This window comes from Gorilla gorilla, chromosome 5 (assembly GCF_029281585.2).
Source record: "Gorilla gorilla gorilla isolate KB3781 chromosome 5, NHGRI_mGorGor1-v2.1_pri, whole genome shotgun sequence".
NCBI classification, from domain to species: domain Eukaryota; kingdom Metazoa; phylum Chordata; class Mammalia; order Primates; family Hominidae; genus Gorilla; species Gorilla gorilla.
Window position 1 is genome coordinate 94789883 of NC_073229.2, and position 23266 is coordinate 94813148.

At 40.2% G+C, this 23266-nt stretch overlaps 1 protein-coding gene and 1 pseudogene across 4 annotated transcripts in view; both read left to right on the plus strand.

Moving 5' to 3' along the window:
• Nucleotides 1-23266, plus strand: part of SMAP1 (small ArfGAP 1) — a 194587-nt gene that overhangs the window by 18421 nt on the left and 152900 nt on the right. The window contains exon 1 of one of the 4 annotated variants that reach the window (XM_055391428.2): nucleotides 15205-15363. The exons of the other annotated variants lie outside the window; for them this stretch is intronic. Within the exon in view, the coding sequence (XP_055247403.1) occupies nucleotides 15327-15363 (37 nt within the window). The 5' untranslated portion in view covers nucleotides 15205-15326. Of the gene's footprint in view, nucleotides 1-15204; nucleotides 15364-23266 lie in introns of those variants that run through there. 4 annotated transcript variants of the gene reach the window in all.
• Nucleotides 7828-10890, plus strand: LOC134758659 (transmembrane protein 192-like; annotated as a pseudogene).

The window sequence follows — 23266 nt, forward strand, 5'->3', positions numbered from 1 at the left end:
GCCGAACCCAAATTGCTTCAGAGTCTGTTTTTTTACCTGCTATGCAGTGCAGTAAGATTTAAGAAAGTGAATCTTTAGTATTTTTTATGCTTTTCTTAGGCAGTCCTTTACCATTTTTAACACCTTTGCCACATTTCATTGCTTGTTTTGTTTTCTGTGTTTAGTTTACTTTTGAAACAAATACGTATTTTCTCTTGGGATTCTGACAACTTATGTGGTCTGTGAAGAAAATTGTTTGGAATTTGTTTCGCAGCTGAGGGAATGTTATTAATATGGGTGTAAATGGCCCTTGAAATAAGGCTTAATGGAACTTTTGTCAGGGTTACTTTGTTTTGTTTGAGGAATTATAGTTAACTCTTGAATAAACTGATACAGTTGACAAAAATTGGTTGCTGGGAGACTTGTCAGTGTATTTTTGAAAAAATACACATTTCTTTTTTAGCACATTTGCTTTCTTATCTTACAGAAGTACAATTCTTTTTGTATAAATGAATATAATAGTGTCTTTTCAGTACAATTGGGCTTCTTAAATATTTGAATACAGTATATACGAAGTGGTGGTTTTATAACATATATCTGCCCTCTGCTGGTGAAAATGCGTTATTGCTGTGAATTTAATAGCTTTAGTAATTTCTTTGAATGTAATAATACTCTGTAATTTCAAAAGTTGTCATAAAACTAAACTTGGGAAAAAATACCCTTATCATTTGAAAGGAATATTCTCTTTGGGACAGTTCTGCACAGTGAATTATTCTGCCCAAAATGCCAGTAGTGCCCTGTTTGAGAAATATTGACCTAATATACTGATGATGATGATTTTTGCATTGTGGCTGTCTCTCTGTGTTTTTTTAAGTTTTTCTGTAAGTTCTAGGTTTGTCCTGTCCAGTGTGGAAGTCACTAGCCATAAGGCTATTTAACCGAATTTAAACATTCACTTTCTTAATTCCAGTAGCCTTATTTCTAGGCTTAATAGCCACTGTGGCTAGGAGCTAATGTGTTGGATAATGCAGATTATAGAATGTTTCCAGCATCGTGGAAAGTACAGTTTGACAGTGCTGTTTTAATTTTTAAATTTTAAAAAATGAGGATTATCATTTTCATGAAGTAATCATTTTCTTAAATTTGTGATGAATTTCTTTGCCATGTATTCTTTTCACATTACAGCAGTTTCTCAAAAAACAATTCCAATTAACCAAGGGAAATATATTTAGTAGGATTTTAGGTTATTAAGATTTTATTGTACCATGTAATTTGCTGCAACTTATATATTTATTGCTGAATGATTATAGTACATTTTTCTCAATGTAGGGCATTGAGTATTTCTAGTATTTTGCTTCTCTGTTTTGAAGAGTAAAGTTAGGTTAAGAATAATGGTCATTTTTTTGCCGCCATTTAGTTGAGATAATAGCTTCTTTACTCTTTTGGTGCATGTTTGGGATGGAAGGAAAGCTATGAATCAAAACATATGTAGAGAAACTATAATGTGTGAATCACAGTTGAATATATGTTGGATGATTAAAAAAATACATAGACACTTGACCCAGTTTCTCCTAATGGTAACATCTTGTAAAATTATAGACGAATGTCACAACCAAGATACTGATGTTGATACAACCCACCAATCTTACTGTGACTTCTGCAGTTTTGCTTGTACAGTAATTTGTGTGTGTGTGTGCATGTATTTTTATTCAATTTTATCAAAAGTGAAGATTCATATATCTGCCACCATAGTCAAGATATGGAACAGTTATATACCACAAGAATCTCTTGTGTTGCCCTCTTAAAACCACACACACTTTTCTCTGTCCCACCCCACCCATCCATTCCTAACCCATAGCATCCATGAATCTGTTTTTCACTTCCAAAAATTTGCCATTTCAAAAATGTTATAAAAATAGAATCAAGCAATAGTAACCTTCTGGGATCGGCCTTACTCAGTGTAATTCTTTCAAGACACATCCAAGTTGTTGCGTCTGTTAATAGTTCTTTTCTTTTTATTAAATAGAATTTTGTGATATGTTTGTACCATAGTTTGTTTAACCATTCATCTGTTGAAGGACCTCTGGACTGTTTGTAGTTTTTTAGTATTAAAAATAAAGCTGCTGTTAACATTTTTGTATAGATTTTTGTGTGGATGTAGGTTTTTATTTCTCTGATAAGTGCCCAGTAGTGCAGTTTGCTGGGTTGTATGGTGATTGCATGCTTAGATCCATAAAAAAAAGTGCCAAACTTTTCAAAAGTGGTTGTACCATTTTATACATCTACTAATGATGTGAGCTATTTAGTTTGTCCTTTGCCAGCATTTGGTGTTGTGACTTTTTTATTTTAGTAATTAATGTTAGATGTGTTGTAACAGTGATATTGGCTTCAATTTGGATTCTCCTAGTGGTTTATGGTGTTGAACATCTTTTCATGTGCCAGTTTTCCATCTGTATGTCCTCTTCAGTGAAATGTCTGTTCATGTTTCATTTTCTAAATAGATTTTGTTTTTTACTGTTGAGTTTTGAAAGTGCTTTATATATTCTAGATACTAGTCCTTTGTCAGATATGTGCAAATACTTTTTCCTACTTTGTAGCTTATCTTTACATCCTCTTCACATGGTCTTGCATAGAAGAAAAGTTAGTTTTGAAGAGGTTCAATTTATTAATTTTTTTATGGACTGTATTTTTAGCAAGTCTAAGTACAATTTGCCTAACCCTAGATCCTGAAGATTTTCTCATATATTGTTTCCTAAAAGTTTTACAGTGTTATGTTTTATATTTAAGTCCATGATCCATTTTGAGTTGAATTTTATATATGATACAAGGTATGGATCAAAGTTTTTTTTTTTGCATATGGATATTTGATCCTTTGAGAACATTTAGACAGAGTCTTACTCTGTCACCCAGGCTGGAGTGCAGTGGTGCGATCTGGGCTCACTGCATACTCTACCTCCCAATCTGCTTCAAGTGATTCTCATGTCATGCCTCAGCCTCCTAAGTACCTGGGATTACAGGTGTGCGCCACCACGCCTGGCCAATTTTTGTAGTTTTAGTAGAGATGGGGTTTCACTATGTTGGCAGGGCTGGTCTTGAACTCCCGACCTCAGGTGATCCACCCGCCTCAGCATCCCGAAGTGCTGGGATTGCAGGTGTGAGCCACTGTGCCCGGCCTGAGAACCATTTCTTGAAAAGATTAGTCTTTCTCCTTTTGCACCTTTTTAAAAAAGTTAATTGACCATATATGTCCAGGAGGGAGCACTTCTGAAATTTATTATGTTCCATTGATCTGTTTGTCTGCCTTTATGCCAGTATTGTACAGTCTTTATTACTGTAGCTTCTTAATAAGCCTGGAAGTAAGTAAGGTAGTGTAAGTCTTCCAACTTTGTTATTTTTTTCGAAGTTGTGATGCCTATTCTAGGTTTCTTGAATTTTCATATGAATTTTAGAATCACTTTGTCAATTTCTACAAATAATCTCAGATTTCAATGGGGAATTATTTGAGTCTGTAGATCCATTTGAGAGAGAATTGACATCTTTTAATATAGAGTCTTCCAATCTGAACAAAATATATCTCTCCAATTATTTAGATCTTATTTAATTTTGCTTGGCAGTATTTTATAGTTTTCAGTGTATGGGCCTTGCTTATTTTTTGTTTGATTTTTCCATAAGGTTTTATTTTTTAATGCTATTGTAAAAGATACTTTAAAAATTTTAATTTCTGATTATTACTGGTATATAGAAATACCGTAGGTTGCTGCATACTTACATCTTGCAACTTAGTTAACCTCACTTATTTGTTTTCATAGCTTTTTTCGTGGATTCTATTAGGTCTCCTACCTAGACAATTATCCTCGAATAAAGGCAATTTTTGCTTTTTTCCAATTTGAATACCTTTTATTTCCTTTTTCTTATTTTATTGCACTGACTAGAACCTTTAGTAAAATAGAAGTGGTGAAAGTGGACTTGCTTGTTTTGTTCCTGATACTAAGGGAGAAAGGTTTCAGACTTTATCTTTTATGTAAAAGTCTTACAGATACCTTTTATCAAGTTGAGGAAATTTCCTTTGTTGCTAGTTTGCTGAGAATTTTCATCAGAAGTGTATGTTGAATTTTATCAAATGCTTTTCTGCATCTTTTGAGATGATCATACAGTTTTTAAAATCTTTTTTTTTTTGTTTTTTGAGACGGACTTTCGCTCTTGTTGCCCAGGCTGGAGTGCAATGATGCGATCTCGGCTCACTGCAACCTCCACCTCCTGGGTTCAAACAATTCTCCTGCCTCAGCCTCCTGAGTAGCTGGGATTACAAGCATGCACCACCACGGTCAGCTAATTTTGTATTTTTAGTAGAGATGGGGTTTCTCCATGTTGGTCAGGCTGGTCTTGAACTCCCGACCTCAGGTGATTCGCCCGCCTTGGCCTCCCAAAGTGCTGGGATTACAGGCCACCTGGCCGGTTTTTAAGTTCTTTGATATATTGAACTACATTGATTTTCATACATTAAACTGCATTCCTGGGAGAAACTACACTTGGTCATGATGTATCTTTTATATATATATATTTTTTTGAATTTGATTTGCTATGATTTTACATATTGTCATGAAGGGTGTTGAACTGTAGGTTTTATTTCTTGTGATATCTTTGTCTGGTTTGGTATCAGAATAATTTTAGGCTCACCAAATGAATTAGATAGTATTCTCCTCCTCCCCCTTCCCCCCTTCCCCACTGTTTTTTTCCCCTCAATTTCTGGAGGAGTTTGTATAGAACTGACACTATTCCTTAATCGTTTGGTAGATTTCCCCAGTAAAGCTATCTGGGCCTTGAGTTTTTGTTTGTTTTTTGCTGAGCAGATTCAGTTTATTTAATCGATATTAGGCCATTCAGGTTATCTTTTCCTTCTGGAGAGAGCTCATTTGTGTCTTTCAAGGAGTTGGTGCACTTATAGCATAAAGTTGTTTATGATATTCCCTTATTATATCTGTAGAATCTGTAGTAATGTCGCTTCTATCGTTGCTGATATTGGTAGTTTGTATTTTCTCTCTTTCTTCATCAGCCATGCTAGAGATTTACCTATTTTATTGATGTTTTTCAAATAATCAGTCTTTATTTTCATTGACTTTTTTGTTGCCTTTTGGTTTTCTTTTTTTTTATTTTATTTTATTTTATTTTATTTATTTATTTTTTTATTGATCATTCTTGGGTGTTTCTCACAGAGGGGGATTTGGTAGGGTCATAGGACAATAGTGGAGGGAAGGTCAGCAGATAAACAAGTGAACAAAGGTCTCTGGTTTTCCTAGGCAGAGGGCCCTGCGGCCTTCCACAATGTTTGTGTCCCTGGGTACTTGAGATTAGGGAGTGGTGATGACTCTTAACGAGCATGCTGCCTTCAAGCATCTGTTTAACAAAGCACATCTTGCACCGCCCTTAATCCATTCAACCCTGAGTGGATACAGCACATGTTTCAGAGAGCACAGGGTTAGGGGTAAGGTCACAGATCAACAGGATCCCCAGGCAGAAGAATTTTTCTTAGTACAGAACAAAATGAAAAGTCTCCCATGTCTACCTCTTTCTACACAGACACGGCAACCATCCGATTTCTCAATCTTTTCCCCACCTTTCCCCCCTTTCCATTCCACAAAACCGCCATTGTCATCATGGCCCGTTCTCAATGAGCTGTTGGGTACACCTCCCAGACGGGGTGGTGGCCGGGCAGAGGGGCTCCTCACTTCCCAGTAGGGGCGGCCGGGCAGAGGCGCCCCTCACCTCCCGGACGGGGCGGCTGGCCGGGCAGGGGGCTGACCCCCCCACCTCCCTCCCGGACGGGGCGGCTGGCCGGACGGGGGGCTGACCCCCCACCTCCCTCCCGGACGGGGCGGCTGGCCGGGCGGGGGGCTGACCCCCCATCTCCCTCCCGGACGGGGCGGCTGGCCGGGCGGGGGGGCTCCTCACTTCCCAGTAGGGGCGGCCGGGCAGAGGCGCCCCTCACCTCCCGGACAGGGTGGCTGGCCGGACGGGGTGCTGATCCCCCCACCTCCCTCCCGGACGGGGCGGCTGGCCGGGTGGGGGGCTGACCCCCTCACCTCCCTCCCGGACGGGGCGGCTGGCCGGGCAGAGGGGCTCCTCACTTCCCAGTAGGGGCGGCTGGGCAGATGCGCCCCTCACCTCCCGGACGGGGCGGCTGGCCAGGCGGGGGGCTAACCCCCCTACCTCCCTCCCGGATGGGGCGGCTGGCCAGGTGGGGGGCTGACCCCCCCACCTCCCTCCCGGACGGGGCGGCTGGCCGGGTGGGGGGCTGACCCCCCCACCTCCCTCCCGGACGAGGTGGCTGCCGGGCGGAGACGCTCCTCACTTCCCAGATGGGGCGGCTGCTGGGCGGAGGGGCTCCTCACTTCTCAGACGGGGCGGTTGCCAGGCAGAGGGTCTCCTCACTTCTCAGACGGGGCGGCCGGACAGAGACGCTCCTCACATCCCGGACGGGGCGGCAGGGCAGAGGTGCTCCCCACATCTCAGACGATGGGCGGCCGGGCAGAGACGCTCCTCACTTCCAGGATGTGATGGCGGCCAGGAAGAGGCGCTCCTCACTTCCCAGGTGGGATGGCGGCCGGGCAGAGACGCTCCTCACTTTCCAGACTGGGCAGCCAGGCAGAGGGGCTCCTCACATCCCAGACGATGGGTGGCCAGGCAGAGACGCTCCTCACTTCCCAGACGGGGTGGTGGCCGGGCAGAGGCTGCAATCTCGGCACTTTGGGAGGCCAAGGCAGGCGGCTGGGAGGTGGTTGTAGCGAGCCGAGATCACGCCACTGCACTCCAGCCTGGGCGCCATTGAGCACTGAGTTAACGAGACTCCGTCTGCAATCCCGGCACCTCGGGAGGCTGAGGCTGGCAGATCACTCGCGGTTAGGAGCTGGAGACCAGCCCGGCCGACACAGCGAAACCCCGTCTCTACCAAAAAAATACGAAAACCAGTCAGGCGTGGCGGCGCGCGCCTGCAATCGCAGGCACTCGGCAGGCTGAGGCAGGAGAATCAGGCAGGGAGGTTGCAGTGAGCTGAGATGGCAGCAGTACCGTCCAGCTTCGGCTCGGCATCAGAGGGAGACCGTGGAAAGAGAGGGAGAGGGAGACCGTGGGGAGAGGGAGAGGGGGAGGGGGAGGGGGAGGGAGAGGGAGAGGGAGAGGGAGAGGGAGAGGGAGAGGGAGAGGCGCCTTTTGGTTTTCTACTTCACTGATTTTTTAAAATTTTTATGGGTACATATAATAGTAGGTGGATATATTTATGGGGTACATGAGATATTTTGATATGGGCATACAAAGCATAATAATCACATCAGGGTAAATGAGGTTTCCATCACCTCAAGCATTTATCATTTCTTTATGTTACAAACATTACAATTATACTATTAGTTATTCTAAAATGTGTGACAAATTATTGTTGACTGTAATCACCCTGTTGTGTTATCAAATACTAGATCTTACTCATTCTAACTATATATTTAAACCCATTAACCATCTCAATTCTGTGGCCCTCTGCACCAACCCCATACTCTTCCCAGTTTCTGGTAATCATCATTCTACTCTCTATCTCCATGAGTTCAATTGTTTTAATTTTTAGCTCCTATAAAAGAGTGAGAATGTGAGAAGTTTGTCTTTCTGTGCCTGACTTATTTCACTTAACATAACGTCCTCTAGTTCCATCCATGTTGTTGCAGATGACAGGACCTCATTTGTTTTTATTGCTGAATATAGTACTCCAATGTGTATATGTACCACGTTGTCTTTATCCATTCCCCTGTTGATGGACACTTAGGTAGCTTCCAAATGTTGGCTATTGTGAATAGTGCCACAATAAACATGGCCATGCAGGTATCTCTGCAGTATAATTATTTCCTTTCTTTTGGGTATATACCTAGCAGTGGGATTGCTGGATCATATGGTAGGTCTATTTTTGTTTTTTTTGAGGAATCTCCGTACTGTTCTTCATAGTGGCTGCACTAATTTGCCCTTTTCTCCACATCCATGCCAGCATTTGTTAGTTTCAGTCTTTTGCATAAAAGCCATTTTAACTGGAGTGAGATGATATCTCATTGTAATTTTCATTTGCATTTCTCTGATAATCAGTGATGTTGAGCACCTTTTCATATACCTGTTTGCCATTTGTATGTCTTCTTTGGAGAAATGTCTGATTAGATCTTTTGTCCATTTTAAAATCAGATTATTATATTTTTTCCTATGGAGTTGTTTGAGCTCATTATATATTCTGGTTATTAATCCCTTGTCAGATGGAGAGTTTGTAAATATCTTATCTTATTTTATGGGTTGTCTCTTCACTTTGTTGTTTCCTTTGTTGTGCCAAAGCTTTATAACTTGATGTGATCCCATTTGTCCATTTTTGCTTTGGTTGCCTGTGTTTGTGGGGTACTACTCAAGAAATTTTTGCCTGGGCAGAGTTTCCCCAATGTTTTAGTAGTTTCATAGTTTGAGGTCTTAGATTTAAGCCTTTAATCTATTTTGACTTGAATTTTGTATATGGTGAGAGATACGAGTCTAGTTTTATTCTTCTGCATATGCATATCCAGTTTTCCCAGTACCATTTATTGGAGAGACTGCTCTTTTACCCAATGTATGTTCTGGGCCCCTTTGTCAAAAATGAGTTCACTCTAGATGTATGGATTTATTTCTGAGTTTTCTATTCGATTCCATTTGTCTATGTGTCTATTTTTTGTTGTTGTTTTTGAGATGGAGTCTCGCTCTGTTGCCCAGGCTGGAGTGCAGTGGCGTGATCTTGGCTCACTGCCATCTCCGCCTCCCAGGTTCACGCTGTTCTCCTGCCTCAGCCTCCCGAGTAGCTGGGACTACAGGTGCCCACTACCATGCCTGGCTAATTTTTTGTATTTTTAGTAGAGATGGGGTTTCACCATGTTAGCCAGGATGGTCTTGATCTCCTGACTTCATGATCTGCCCACCTTGGCCTCCCAAAGTGCTGGGATTACAGGGGTGAGCCACTGCGCCCAGCCTATGTGTCTATTTTTATGCCAGTACCATGCTGTTTTGGTTACTATAGCTATGTACTATAATTTGTTTTTGTTTTGGTAGGCTGTTTTAGAAGATCTGTAGTATAATTTGAAGTCAGGTAATGTGATTCCTCCAGTTTTGTTCTTGTTGCCTGGACTATTCTGGGTCTTTTGTGGTTTCATGTAAATTTTAGGATTTCTGTGAAGAATGTCTTCTTCTTTTTTTTTTTTTTTTTAAAGACAGAGTCTTGCTCTGTCACCAGGCTGGAGTGCAGTGGTGCAATCTCTGCTCACTGCAACCTCTGCCTTCCAGGTTCAAGCGATTCTCCTGCCTCTGCCTCCTGAGTAGCTAGGACTACAGGTGTGTGCCATTACAGCCAGCAAATTTTTGTATTTTTAGTAGAGACAGGGTTTCACCTTGGTGGCCAGGATGGTTTCCATCTCTTGACCTCATGATCCGCCTGCCTCGGCCTCCCAAAGTGCTGGGATTACAGGCATGAGCCACCGTGCCTGGCCATCATTGTATTTTAATAGGGATTGCGTTGAATCTGTAGATTGCTTTGGGTAGTGTGGACATTGTAACAATATTGATTCTGACAGGTGGAGAGGCCAGGCTGGCTAAAGCTTTGGCCTCCAGCTTTGGAAAATGGCATTGGGGGAAGGATGGAGGAGTTGAGAAAATGAAAAACTGTGAGACCTGGAAGTTGATTTGAGACTCATATATTTAAAGCAAAATTGGTTAAAAATTTAAGGGGTTTCTTGGGTATCACTCAAAGTATTGAAGATGACCCACCTCTGGATACCCAGCTTCTCTTAACATTACTCACTAGAAGCTCATTTTAGACCCTGATTCTATCTTTTTCCTACAGTCATCATAACAAATCTTCTTTTGTTTATTCGTGTTGTGTTATTTTTAGCATTTTTAACAGACGTGGTTTGTTCTTACCCTAATCTAAATGAAGACAGGTGCCCAGGAAACTATACCAACCCTCTTGAAGTTCAAATGGTTGTAATCCTTTGGAAAGTTATTTTGTGGTGGATTTTCCGTTTACATCTTGAATGCTACATCCAGTATCACCACAGCAAAGTTAGAAATTGAGGCTATAACTTGATCTACTGATGGATAAGGCATCTCAAGAGATTTGCGTTAATGATATACTCCACTGGCAACACAATAATTCTCTTCATACTGTGTTGCAGCATTCCTTCCTGGAACCCAGCAGATCAGATTATATCTTGATCTCCTTCTGGCCATCCTGGCACTGGTGCTGATCTGTTTTCTGATGTGTCTGCTCATTTACACAGTGAAAATCTGGAAGTTTAATAAAGCTAAGCCATATCCTGATGTACTTGAAGAAGGAAAAATCTATACTTAACCCAGCAGTATTACCTCAGAGACTGGATTCAGGACTATTTGAAACCTAGAAGAAGTTGTTGAAAAGCAAGGAGACATAATAGTATATATGAAGCGACACAATGAAGTGTTGAGTGACTGTTGGCTCTCACTTCCTTGGACCTAGCCTGTTAGCCAAGTAGAATGTGAGAGGCTTACAGTCTTGACAGCAATTGCAGAAGAATCCAGAGTAATCTCACAAGCTGCCATAGAGAATTGCAGCTTTTGCTGAATAGCATTTTATAATTTTTGTTGGAAACCTGAATTTGGTTCTCACCTGTGTGGCTGTATACTATATAGGGTTTGGGGGTAAAGGTACCTTGTAAACACCTTAATAACTTGAGGATAATGTCTGTTGTTTACTTTTTGAAATTATTTAACTGCTTGGTTTATCTTAGGATCAAAGGTGTAATTTAAACAACAACAAAAATCCAATATTGAATCTTTCAATCCATGAACATGGAATATATTTCCGTTTTTTTGTGCGTCTTTTTCAGTTTCTCGCATCAATGTTCTATTCACTGTGGAGATCTTTCATTTCTTTTCAAGTTTATTTATCTCATTGTATTTGTAGCTGTCGTAATGGGATTACTTTCTTGATTGCTTTTTCTCATTGTTTGCTCTTGACGTAGAAATGCTACTGATTTTTCTATATTGATTGTGTATCCTGCAACCTTACTGAGTTTGTTTATTCTAGTAGTTTTTTGCTAGGGTCTTTAGTTTTTTCTAAATATAAGATCATATTACCTACAGACAAGGATACTTTGACTTTTTCCTTTCCAAATTGGATGCCCTTTCTTTCTCTTGTCTGATTGCTCTAGCTAGACATTGTTTGACTATTATGCTGAATAACAGTAGTGACAGTGGGCATCCTTGTCTTGTTCCAGGTCTTTGAGGAAAGGCTTTCAGTTTTTCCCCATTCAGTATGATACTAGCTAGGGGTGTGTCATATATGGCTTTTATTGTGTTGAGGTATGTTCCTTCCATACCCAATTTTTTTTGGGTTTCTATCATAAAGGGATGTTTAATTTTATCAGAATCTTTTTCGGTATCAGTTGAAATGATTATTTGGTTTTTGTCCTTCATTCTGTTGATATGATGTATCACATTGGTTAATTTGCATATGTTGAACTATCATTGCATCCTTGGGATAAATCCCACTTGGTCATGATGAATGAACTTTTTAATATGTTGTTTAATTTGATTTGCTAGTATTTTGTTGAGGATTTTTGCATCAGTGTTCATCAGGATATTGGCTTCCTTTTCTTTGATGTGTCTGTCTGGTTTTGGTATCAGGGTGATACTAGCCTTGTAGAATGAGTTTGGAAGTATTCCCTCCTCCTCTATTTGTCCGAATAGTTTGAGTAGGATTGGTATTAGTTCTTCTTTAAATGTTTGATAAAATTCAGCAGTGAAGCCATTGGGTCCTGGACTTTTCTTTGCTGGGATACTTTGTATTACAGCTTCAATCTCATTTCTTGTTATTGGTCTATTTAGATTTTGGATTTCTTTGTGGTTTAATTTTGGTAGATTGTATGTGTCTAGAAAATTACCCATTTCGTCTAGCTTTTCCCATTTATTGGCGTGTAGTTTCTCATAGTAGCCTCTAATGATGGTTTGAATTTCTGCAGTATTGATTGTAATGTCTCCTTTTTCATCTCTGATTTTATTTATTTGTGTCTTCTTTCTTCGTCTGGCTTATCTTTTGCTTATCTTTTCAAAAAAAAACAGCATTTTGTTTCATTGATCTTTTGTATTTTTTATTTCAATTTCATTTATTTCTACTCTGATATTTATTATTTCTTTTCTTCTAATTTTGGGCTTGGTTTGCCTTTGCTTTGCTAGTGTTTAAAGCTACATCATTATGTTGCTTATTTGAAGTCTTCTGCTTTTGTAGTGTAAGTGCTTATTGCTATAAACTTTCCTCTTAGTACTGCTTTTGTCTTATCCTACAGGTTTTGGTATGTTGTGTTTTTATTTTTATTTGTTTCAAGACATTTAAAATTTCCTTTTAAATTTCTTCATTGATCCCTTGGCCTTTCAGGAGAATACTATTTAATTTCCATATGTTTGTATAGTATCCATAGTTCTTCGTGTTATTGATTGCTAGTTTTATTCCATCGTGGTCAGAGAAGATATTTGATGTGAATTCAATTTTTTTGAATTTTAAGAGTTGTTTTGTGGCCCAGCATATAGTCTATCCTTGAAAATGATCCATGTGCTGAGGAGAAGAATGTGTATTCTGCAGCTGTTGGATGAAATGTTTTGCAGATATCTGTTAGGTCCGTTTTGGTCTATAGTTCAGATTAAGTCCAATGTTTCTTTGTTAATTTTCTGTCTGGATGATCTAATGCTGAAAGTGGGGTGTTGAAATCTCCAGCTATTAACTTGGGTTATATCTTTGTCTTTAGCTCTAATAATATTTGCTTTATATATTTGGGTTTTACAGTGTTGGGTGCATATATATTTACAATTGTTATATCATCTTGCTGAGTTGACCCCTTTATCATTATAAAATGATCTTTATCTCTGTAGTTTTTCTCTTGAAATCTATTTTGTCCAATATAAGCTACTCCTGCTCTTTTTTGATTTCTATTTGCATGCAGTATCTTCTTCCATCCCTTTATTTTCAGTCTTTGTGTGTTATTACAGGTGAAGTGTGTTTCTTGTAGGTAACAGTTCATTGGATGTTGCTTTTTTATCCGTTTAGGCACTCTTTGTCTTTTGATTGGAGAGTTTAATTCATTTATATTCAATGTTATTGATATGTAAGGACTTAATACTGCCATTTTGTTATTTGTTTTCTGGTTGTTTTGTGGTCTTCTCTTCCTGTATTCCTTTTTTTTTTTGAGACAAGAGTCTCACACCGTTGCTGGGGCTGGAGTGCAGTGGTGCGATCTCAGCTCACTGCAACCTCCACCTCCTAGGTTCAAGCAATTCTCCTGCCTCAGCCTCCCTAGTAGCTGGGATTACAGGTGCCCACCACCACACCCAGCTAATTTTTTTGTATTTTTAGTAGAGACGGGGTTTCACCATGTTGGCGAGGCTGGTCTTGAACTTCTGACCTCGTGATTTGCCTGCCTCGGCCTCCCCAAGTGCTGGGATTACAGGCGTGAGCCACCATGCCTGGCAGCTTCTTGTCTTTTTGTGAAGATGATTTTCTCTGGTGGTATGTTTTAATTCATTACTTTTTATTTTTTATGTATCTTGTGTAGGGTTTTTTGACTTGATGTTACCATGAGGCTTGCAAATAACATAATCCATTATTTTAAACTGATGACAACTTAATTGCCAAAATAAACAAGCAAAGAGAAAACTAATAAAACCTCTACACTTTAACTTCATCCCCCACACTTCTTAACTTTTGGTTATTTCTATCTTATTGTATTGTGTCTTGAAAAGATGTAGTTATTTTCTGATAGGTTCATCTCTTGGCCTTTCTACCCAAGATATGAACAGTTTATACACCACAATTACAATGCTACAATATTCTGCATTTTTTTGTGTGCTTACTATTACCAGTAAGCTTTTTACCTTAAGATGATTTCTTATTGCTCGTTAACATCATTTTCTTTCAGATTGAAGAACTTCCTTAAGCATTTCTTATAGGACATGTCTGGTGTTGATGAAATCCCTTAGCTTTTGTTTGTCTGGCAATGTCTTTTTTCTCCTTCACTTGAAGGATATTTTCACTTGATATACTATTCTAGGATAAAAGTTTTTTCCTTCAGCACTTAAAATATGTCATATCACTTTCTCCTGGCCTGTAAGGTTTCCACTGAGACATATGCTGCCAGATGTGTTAGAGCTCCTTTGTATGTTACTTGTTTCTTTTCTCTTGCTTCTTTTAGGATCCTTTCTTTATCTTTGACATTTAGGAATTTGATAATTAAATGTCTCGAGGTAGTCTTATTTCGGTTAAATCTGTAACCTCTCTGTGCTTTTGAATTGTGGTATTGTTGTCTAGGTTTGGAAAATTCTCTGTTATTATCCCTTTGAATCAGCCTTCTACCCCATCTCTCTCTCTACCTCCTTGTTAGGTTAATGACTATTAGATTTGCCATTTTAGGACTGTTTTCTAGATTTTGTAGGCATGCTTCATTCTTTTTTATCGTTTTATTCTTTTGTCTCTTCTGACTGTATTTTGAAATAGCCTGCTTCAAGCTTACGAATTATTTCTTCTGCTTGATCAATTCTGCTGTTGAGAGACTCTGATGCATTCTTCAGTATGTCAGTTGAATTTTTTGGGTTCAGAATTTCTGCTTGATTTTTAAGTTATTTCAATCTCTTGTTAAATTTATCCGATAGAATTCTGAATTCCTTTTCAGTGTTATCTTGAATTTTGTTGAGCTTCATCAAAACAGCTGTTTAGAATTCTCTGCCTGAAAGGTCACATATCTCTGTCACTCTGGGATTGATCATTTGTGCCTTATTTAGTTCATTTGGGGAGGTCATGTTTTCTTAGATGGTCTTGATGCTTGTGGATGTTTGTTGATGTCTGGGCATTGAAGAGTTAGGTATTTATTGTGGTCTTTTCTGTCTAGGCTTGTTTGTCCTCATCCTTCTTGGGAAGGCTGTCCAAGTATGCAAAGGAATTGAGTGTCCTGATCTAAGTCTTTGCTCATTGCAGCTGCATCTGCATTAGGGGGGACCCAGACCCAGTAACACTGACTCTTGCAGACCGGTAGAGGTACTGCTTTGGTGGTCTTAGGTGAGATCTGAGAGAATTCCCTGGATTACCAGGCAGAGACTCTTGTTTTCTTCCCTTACTTTCCTGCAAACAAATGGAGTCTCTCTCTCTGTGCAGAGCTTCCTGCGGCTGAGGGAGGGATGAAACAAGTACCCATGTGACCACCACCACTGGGACTGCGCTGGATTAGACCTGAAACCAGCATAGCACTGAGTCTTACCCGGGACCTGTGGCGACCACTGCCTGGCTACCACTGATGTTCTCTCAAGGCCCAAGAGCTCTTCAGTCAGCAGGTAGTGAATCCGGCCCGGCTTGTATCCTCCCTTTAGGACAGCGAGCTCTCCACTGGCCCAAGGTGGGTCCAGAAATGCCTGAGAACCAGGGCCTGGAGTCAGGAAGCTTAGGAATCCACTTAATGCACTGTTCTGCTGTGGCTGAGTTGGCATCCAAGCTGCAAGACAAAGTTCTTTCCATTCTTCCCTCTTCTTTCTTCAAGTGGTAGTCTTTCCTCATGACCACCACTGCCCAAGGCCTGTGGTGAGTACTGCCTCGCCACTGCTGATGTTAACTTAAGGCCCGAGGGCTCTTCAGTGAGTTTGTAGTAAATGTTGCCAGGCCTGGGTCTCTCCCTTCAAGGCAGTGGGCTCCTCTTTGGCCCAGGGTGGGTCCAGAAATGCCATCCAGGAGCCAAGGCCTGGAATCTGGGATCCTAGGAGCCTGCTTGGTGCTCCACGCCACTGTGACTTAGCTGGCAACCAAACTGTAAGACAAAGTCCCCTTTATTCTTCCCTTTCCTTTCCTCAAGCAGAATGTGATATGGTTTGGATATTTGTCACACCCAAATCTCATGTTGAGATGTTGTATTCCCCAGTGTTGGAGGTGGGGCCTGGTGGGAGGTTTGTGGGTCACAGGAATGGATTCCTCATAGCTTCGTGCTGTTCTTGAGATAGTGAGTGAGTTCTCATGAGATATGATTATTTAAAAGTGTGTGACACCTCCCTCTGCCCCTTGCTGCTTCTCTCGCCATATGGCCTGCAAGCACCTGCTTCACCTTCTGTCGTGAGTAAAAGCTCCCTGAGGCTTCCCCAGAAGCCAAGCACATGCTGGTGCCATAATTGTACAGCCAGCAGAACAGTGAACCAATTAAACCTCTTTTCTTTTTTGAGACAGTCTCACTGTCACCCAGGCTGGAGTGCAGTGGCATGATCTCGGTTCACTGCAACCTCCACTTCCCAGGTTCAAGCGATTCTTGTGCCTCAGCCTCCAGAGTAGCTGCGATTACAGGATGTACCACCATGCCTGGCTAATTTTTGTGTTTTTAGTAGAGACGGAGTTTCACCATGTTGACCAGACAGGTCTCAAACTCCTGGCCTCAAGTGATCCACCTGCCTTGGACTCCCAAATTGCTGGGATTACAGGTGTGAGCCGTGGCACCCAGCCTAAACTTCTTTTCTTTGTAAATTACCCAGCCTCAGATGTTTATGTATAGTAACAGAAGAACGACCTAATACAGAAGGAGTCTCTCCCCATTGCCACCACAGCTGTGAACATGGTGGGTCATGCTTGAAGCCTGCATGGCACTGGGTCTTACCCAAGGCCTGCAGCAAGTTCTACTTGGCTACTAGCAAGTACCGGCAAGTATTACCTGCTGGTGTTTGTTCAAGACCCAAGGGCTCTTTAGTCAGCAGGTAATGGATCCTGCCAGAACTGTGTCCTTCCCTTCAAGGCAGTGGGTTCCCTTCTGGCCCAGGGTGTGTCTAGAATTGTCATCGGGGAGCTAGGTCCTGGAATGGGGGCCTCAGGACTCTGCCTGGTGCTCCATTCTCTTGTGGATGAACTGGTATCCAAGTTGCAAGGCAAAGTCGTCTTTACCCTCCCCTCTTCTCTCCTCACACGGAAGGAAGGAGTCTCTCCTAGAGCTGTGAGCTGTGCCACCTGGGATTGGGGGAGTGGTGATGCAAGCACTCCCTTGGCTGCCCCAGCTGGTATCTCAGCTCACTGCTACCTCCACCTCCTAGGCTCAGGCAATCCTTCTGCCTCAGCCTCCCTAGTAGCTGGGACTGTAGGCACACACCACCATGCCTGGCTAATTTTTTCGTATTTTTGGTAGAGATGGGTTTTGCCATGTTTCCCAAGCTTGTCTCGAACTCCTGAGCTCAAGTGATCCACCCGGCTCTGGATCACAGGCATGAGCCACCATGCCTGGCCTGGTGTCTTACTAGGTCACGTGCACCCAAAGTCCACTGGCTGCAAGCCCAGCACAGCACCGGGACTTGCCTAGGAATTGCAGTCCTTGTGGCCAAGACTGCCTTTCAAGTTTATTTAGGACCCTAGAGTGCTTTAGCATGCACTGGTGGGACTAGCCAGAACTCAGGTTCTCACTGCTGGGATGGATGATTTTCCTCTGGTTAAGGCTGGTATAAAAGTTCCTTCCTTGGGCCCCAGCTGATTTCTGCCCTGTGTCGCTTCCCACCATGATTGGCAGGACAGAGTTTCAATGCCAAGTCCCACAATCACTGTGTTCTCCCTTCCCCAAGCACACATTCTCTCTCTGTCATACAGCTGCTGTCCAGGGGGTTGAGGAGGGTAGTGTAGGCAATTCAAAATTGTCTTCCCTAACCTCTTCAGTGCCCCTTTTCTCAATATGATATTAAAACCAGATACTCTGGTTCTTATGAAGGTGATTTCTTGTGTGGATAATTGTTCAATTTGGTGTTCCTGCAGGGGAGATGATTATTGGTTCTGTTTGTTATCTTGCTCTGCCTCCTACTTCATTGATTACTTTCCTGACCTTTATTTCACCTTTGTTTTCAAAAGATGTTTTAGTGTGGCAAAAAGTTCTACGTTGACAGTATTTTACTTTCAGTACTTTTAAGATGTTTTGCTGTTTGTGAGTTTCCATTGATTTTGTGAGAAATCTGTCATCATTGTATGTTCCTTTGTCCGTAATGCCTTTTCCCCCAGCTTCTTTTAAGATTTTTTTTCTGTTTATCCTTAGTTTTAATCAGTTCGATTATGAATTGTCTTTTGGTAGCTTTCTTCATGTTTCTTTTTGGGGGGGGGTTCCTTTGAGGTTCTTGGTTCTATGGGTTTATAGTTTTCAATGCATTTGGAAAAAATTCTGCAGTTATTTTACTTTTTCTGTCACTCCACCTCTTAATTTGGGAATTCCAATTAAAAGTTAATTAGGTTGCTGAAACTGCTGCAGAGCTCAGTTATATGCTTTTTTTTTTGTGGGGGGGTCTGTTTATTTGTTTCATTTTAGATAGTTGCTATTGCTTTGTCTTCACATTCTTTTAGCAGTTTTTTCTTCTTGATTGTCTCATCTCTTAATTCTATCCAGTGTAGTTCATCCCAGTCATTATAGTTTGCATCTTATAGAAGTTTGATTTGGATCTTTTGTGTCCACACACACATGCACTCCATGCCTCATGCCTCTTCTTCACATGTTCAGCCTTTCTTTCTTCTTCTTCTTCTTCTTCTTTTTTTTTTTTGAGGCAGAGTCTAGCTCTTTTGCCCAGGCTGGAGTTGAGTGGTGTGATCTCAGCTCACTGCAACCTCCCAGGCTCAAGCCATTGTCCCACCTCAGCCTCCTGAGTAACTGGGACTACAGGTGCGCACCACCACACCTGGTTAATTTTTGTGTTTGTTATAGAGACAGGGTCTTGGCCCTGTTGCCCAGGCTGGTCTCGAAATCCTGAGTGCAAGCAGTTCACCTGCTTTGGCCTTCCAAAGTGCTGGGATTACAGGCATGAGCCACTGTGCCTGTCCCCATGTTCAGTCTTTCTTATAGCTTCTTGAACATATAGAAGTCAATGATAATGGATTTTGTGCCTTGCCTGCTAATTCAAGTGTAATTTGAGGGATTGTTTCGATTGATTGACTTTCCTCCTTTTTATAGATTATGTTTTCCTTTTTTCATGACTTTTTTTTTTGAGACAGAGTCTCACTGTCACCCAGGCTGGAGTTCAGTGACACGATATGGCTGACTGCAACCTCTGCCTTCCGGGCTCAAGCGATTCTCCTGCTTCAGCCTCCCAAGTAGTTGGGATTACAGATGCCTGCCACCACGCTCAACTAATTTTTGTATTTTTAGTAGAGACAGGGTTTCACCAGGTTGGCCAGGTTGGTCTTGAACTGACCTCAAGTGATCCGCCCACCTCGGCCTCCCAAAGTGGTGGGATTACAGGTGTGAGCCACCACGCTCAGCCAGCATTTTTCAATTGAATGCTAGATAAGGGAATTTTATCGGTTCCTGATATTTTTGTATTTTTATAAATATTTTTGACCTTTTTTCTTGGATGCAGTTAAGTTACTTGGAAATAGCCTGACTTTTTCAGATCTTGCTTTTAAGCTTTACTAGGTGAGACTACAGGACTTTCTAGAATTAATTTTTCCATTAGTGAGGCAAAAATTCTTCGAATACCATATCTGATGATGCATTAATAATAAAGTTTTCAAGTTAGTTTCCTCTAATTGTTTTGGGTGGGGTTTTCCCTACCTTCTGTAGTTTCCTCACACATGTGCACCAATCAGTACTCAATTAAATATTCAGTGATGGCCTTTTGCATATTTAAGGAGTTTTCTCTCTGTGCATCTCTCTCCTCTTGTATGCTGCCTTATGAAATTCAGCCACCTTAGTCTCTGTGAACTCCCAGATCCATTTCCTGGAGTTAGGGAGGCCACTGGGCTGCCCCTGGATTTATCTTCCCTTTGCCATGGCCTGGACACTTTCCCTGGACAGTAAGCTGAGTTCATTGTAAGGCTCTCACCTAGTTTGTTTTCCATCTCTTGATTTCCAGTTTCTTCAGCAATGTGTTATGTATTTTGTTTGGATTTAAAGTTGCTTTAGTCGATTGGGCAAATTTCAGTGTCTCTTCCTTCATATTTTGGTTAGAAAACAACTCAATATAGTATTTTAGTAGAAAAAAGCCATGAAAAGAAAATTACTTTTAAACCGCTTGTTTCTTTTTATTGAAACTTATATTTTTCCTAGGCTCATCGAAGAGAACAGTTACATTTAAGTTTATTTATAACATCTGTCCTCATGTAATTTTTAGAGCTATTAACAAATTACAGGAGAAAATGAAAACTATTGATGTTACTAGTACTCTTCTGTTCCAATGAAAGCTTGATACTGCTAAGTGAATGATACAAAACAAGTTAATCCATTACTCCTCCTGATTCTCTGAAGTCTGAATCAACTTATAGAGGAAATCTCCTGTGATGTGCTGTGCTCTTCATATATAAATTTGATTGTATTTTGCTGACTGCTAGTATTACAGATTTTTTTCAAGTCAAATTAAAATGGTTATATTCTGCAGCAAGTTATTTAAATTGTTCATGTTTCAAATAACGTCTCGTTCCATTTCATAGAATGGTGAAAACATCTGTTTATGTAATTATAGTTTGCTGTTGTCAAACTGGCACAGAATTTGCCTTAGTCTTTGAGTTTATTCTTCCTGCTAAAATGCAAACAAGGCTAATATATTCCACAGTTGTATTTGTTAAAAATCTTGATATAGCAATTTTTATTGTTACTGATATCAAAGACATTAAGTGGGATTAGTCAACCGTATCCATTATTTGTGAGCTTGAAAGACAAGAAAGTAGTTGGACTCTGTATCTAATTCAGTGTCATTTTAGCTATCAGTTTCTGCTTCTCCTTATATCAAGACTTTTAAAAAGCAAAAGTTCTAATATATAGAGACATTATTTTAGTTAATTTTTCCACTTCAAGCTGAAAGGTGCTATTAATTGAACAGGCAGGCATCCAAAGACAAACATCTAACTTGTTTTTCTCTGTCTTGCTTTCTTGGGATTTGTAGTTCATGATGGCAGACTCTCATCTGTTTTATCTCCCTGAGGATACCCAGTAACTAGAAAGTTCTTGGCATATAGTAAGCATTAACCACATTTTTGATGACAGTGAGTCAATGAATGAGTGAATGAACAATTAAGCTTCTGAGTCTTTTCCCTTCTTCCATATCTCATCCATCTTTCCAGGCCTAGTTCAAAGTTATACTGCATTTATGAAGTGTTTTTTGAATGAAGTTTTCTCCAACTATTTCAGTTCATTATGATTTTTTTTTTTTTTTTAAGACAGAGTCTTGCTCTGTTGCCCAGACTGGAGTGAAGTGGTGTGATCTTGGGTCACTGCAGCTTCCACCTCCTGGGTTCAAGTGATTCTCCTGCCTCAGCCTCCCAAGTAGTTGGGATTACAGGCGCCTGCCACCATGACTGGCTAATTTTTTGTATTTTTAGTAGAGATGGGGTTTCATCATGTTGGCCAGGCTGGTCTCAAACTCCTGACTTAGGTGATCCTCTGCCTCAGCTTCCCAAACTGTTGGGATTACAGGCATGAGCCGCCACGCTGGGGCCATTATGATCTTTTCATTGAACTCTTGGCATTTTCTTGCCAGTTTAAGAGAGAATTTTCTAACAAATATAACTGCATGCAGTTGGAGTAGACAGCAAAAAGGAAACATTCTATTACTTAAAGTGTTTAAGGAGTGGCAGGATGGCCTTGTCAGTAAAAGGGAGGGGAGTGACAGGTATAGCGTTCTTATTGTGCCAGGTACTTATGTATTTCATGCCCTTTAATTTCAAAGGCCCCGACCCTACAAGGTATAGATCAACTTTGCCTATTTTTTAGTGTGGAAACTGAGGTTTAGAGTTTCCACTATAAAATTTGTCTACAGTTCCATAGCCATAAGCGTCTGATTGATAAAGCAAACCCAAGTTCTTTGTAGAAGAGCTGTTATACTGCCTTTAGTGTGTAACTACTTCATGAACTCAGAGTCCATTATGATTGTGTAAGGTATGATAGTTTGGCATTTCTACCAAGAAATGAAGGCTTGAATGGGGCAGAATGACAGCACTTGGTGGTTAGGAAGAGAAGAAAGTTTTGGATAATGGGATTATTAGAAACACCGAAAGGGAAAGAGAGGTACCAAACTTTATCATTCTGTTCCTATTTTGGCCTCATGATATGTCAAGGTTTTTTGACAACGAAGTTGGTGGATCCTATTTTGATTTTTTTAGAGAAACATTTATTATTGGGGTTTATTGCTCTGGTTTTTGTTTTATATGATACAAGAGAAACAACAAAATTAAGTCTTACAGTAAAAATAAGTCCTTTCCCCCCAACTATCTTAAAATCTTAAGATAAAAATCTTGACTGGTTAAAACCAGTCAACTAACTTCTTGTTTTTAGTGAAGATCGTGTTTGTTAATAATGCATTTTTTGAACTTGTCTTTTTTCATGGTTTCATATGGAACAGACATACCTTAGTAAACTGGCATATTATACTTTTATCTGGCTGCTCTCTGGATGATCTGGTAAACCATCATGTTATACAGAGGTTAAAGAGGTAAAGTGAGTTCATATTTTTGGTTGTTTTATTGGCAGATTTTCTCTCTGCTTTTCTGTACACTTAAAATGTTTGCATAATTAAAAATTTTTAAGAATTGCATAACCCTATTTGTATTTAATACATGCCTTTAAACAAATGAAAAAATATATTAAACTTTCGTTGTACCACCAGATGGCGCTCTCTATTAATCCAAATTAAGGTGCCCACACCATTTTCTGAATTATTTTGTGTTATGTGTATTGTTAGATTTTTGGCATGAATGTATGGTCAAATAATAATGGGATCTAGAATTGACAAATAAAAGAGGAAGTAGAATAAATGAGTTGCTAATGTATAGCCCCAGGATATATCAAATAAGCCAGTGTTTAATATAGTTTCTGGAATTTAATCATTAGTCATTAGAATGATGTTAGAATAAAATTTAGGATTAGGAATATAGTTGTTTTGTATTTTGCCACATATGTTTGTCTTTCCTTATTCTGGGTTTTTCTTTGATTTTTATCAATAGTTTTTATGTATCAGCTGTTTTTGACATTAATGGTTTCTCTTGTTATATGTTAGTTTTATACTATTAGAGTAACTTTATTCCAATTATGATGTACTGGAATTTGGATTCATGAGATTTTGTCATATTTTGATCACATAAGCATGGAACATTTGAGCTAAATTTTGTTTAACAAAATAAATAAACATCATCTCTGAATATATTCACTTGTGTCCATTCTTTCTCTTTTCATGAATGTGATTTATTATTTCAGTAATAAAGGATGTTAATCTTAAATTGGTAATCCTAAATAAAACTTTTATATTATCCTCATTA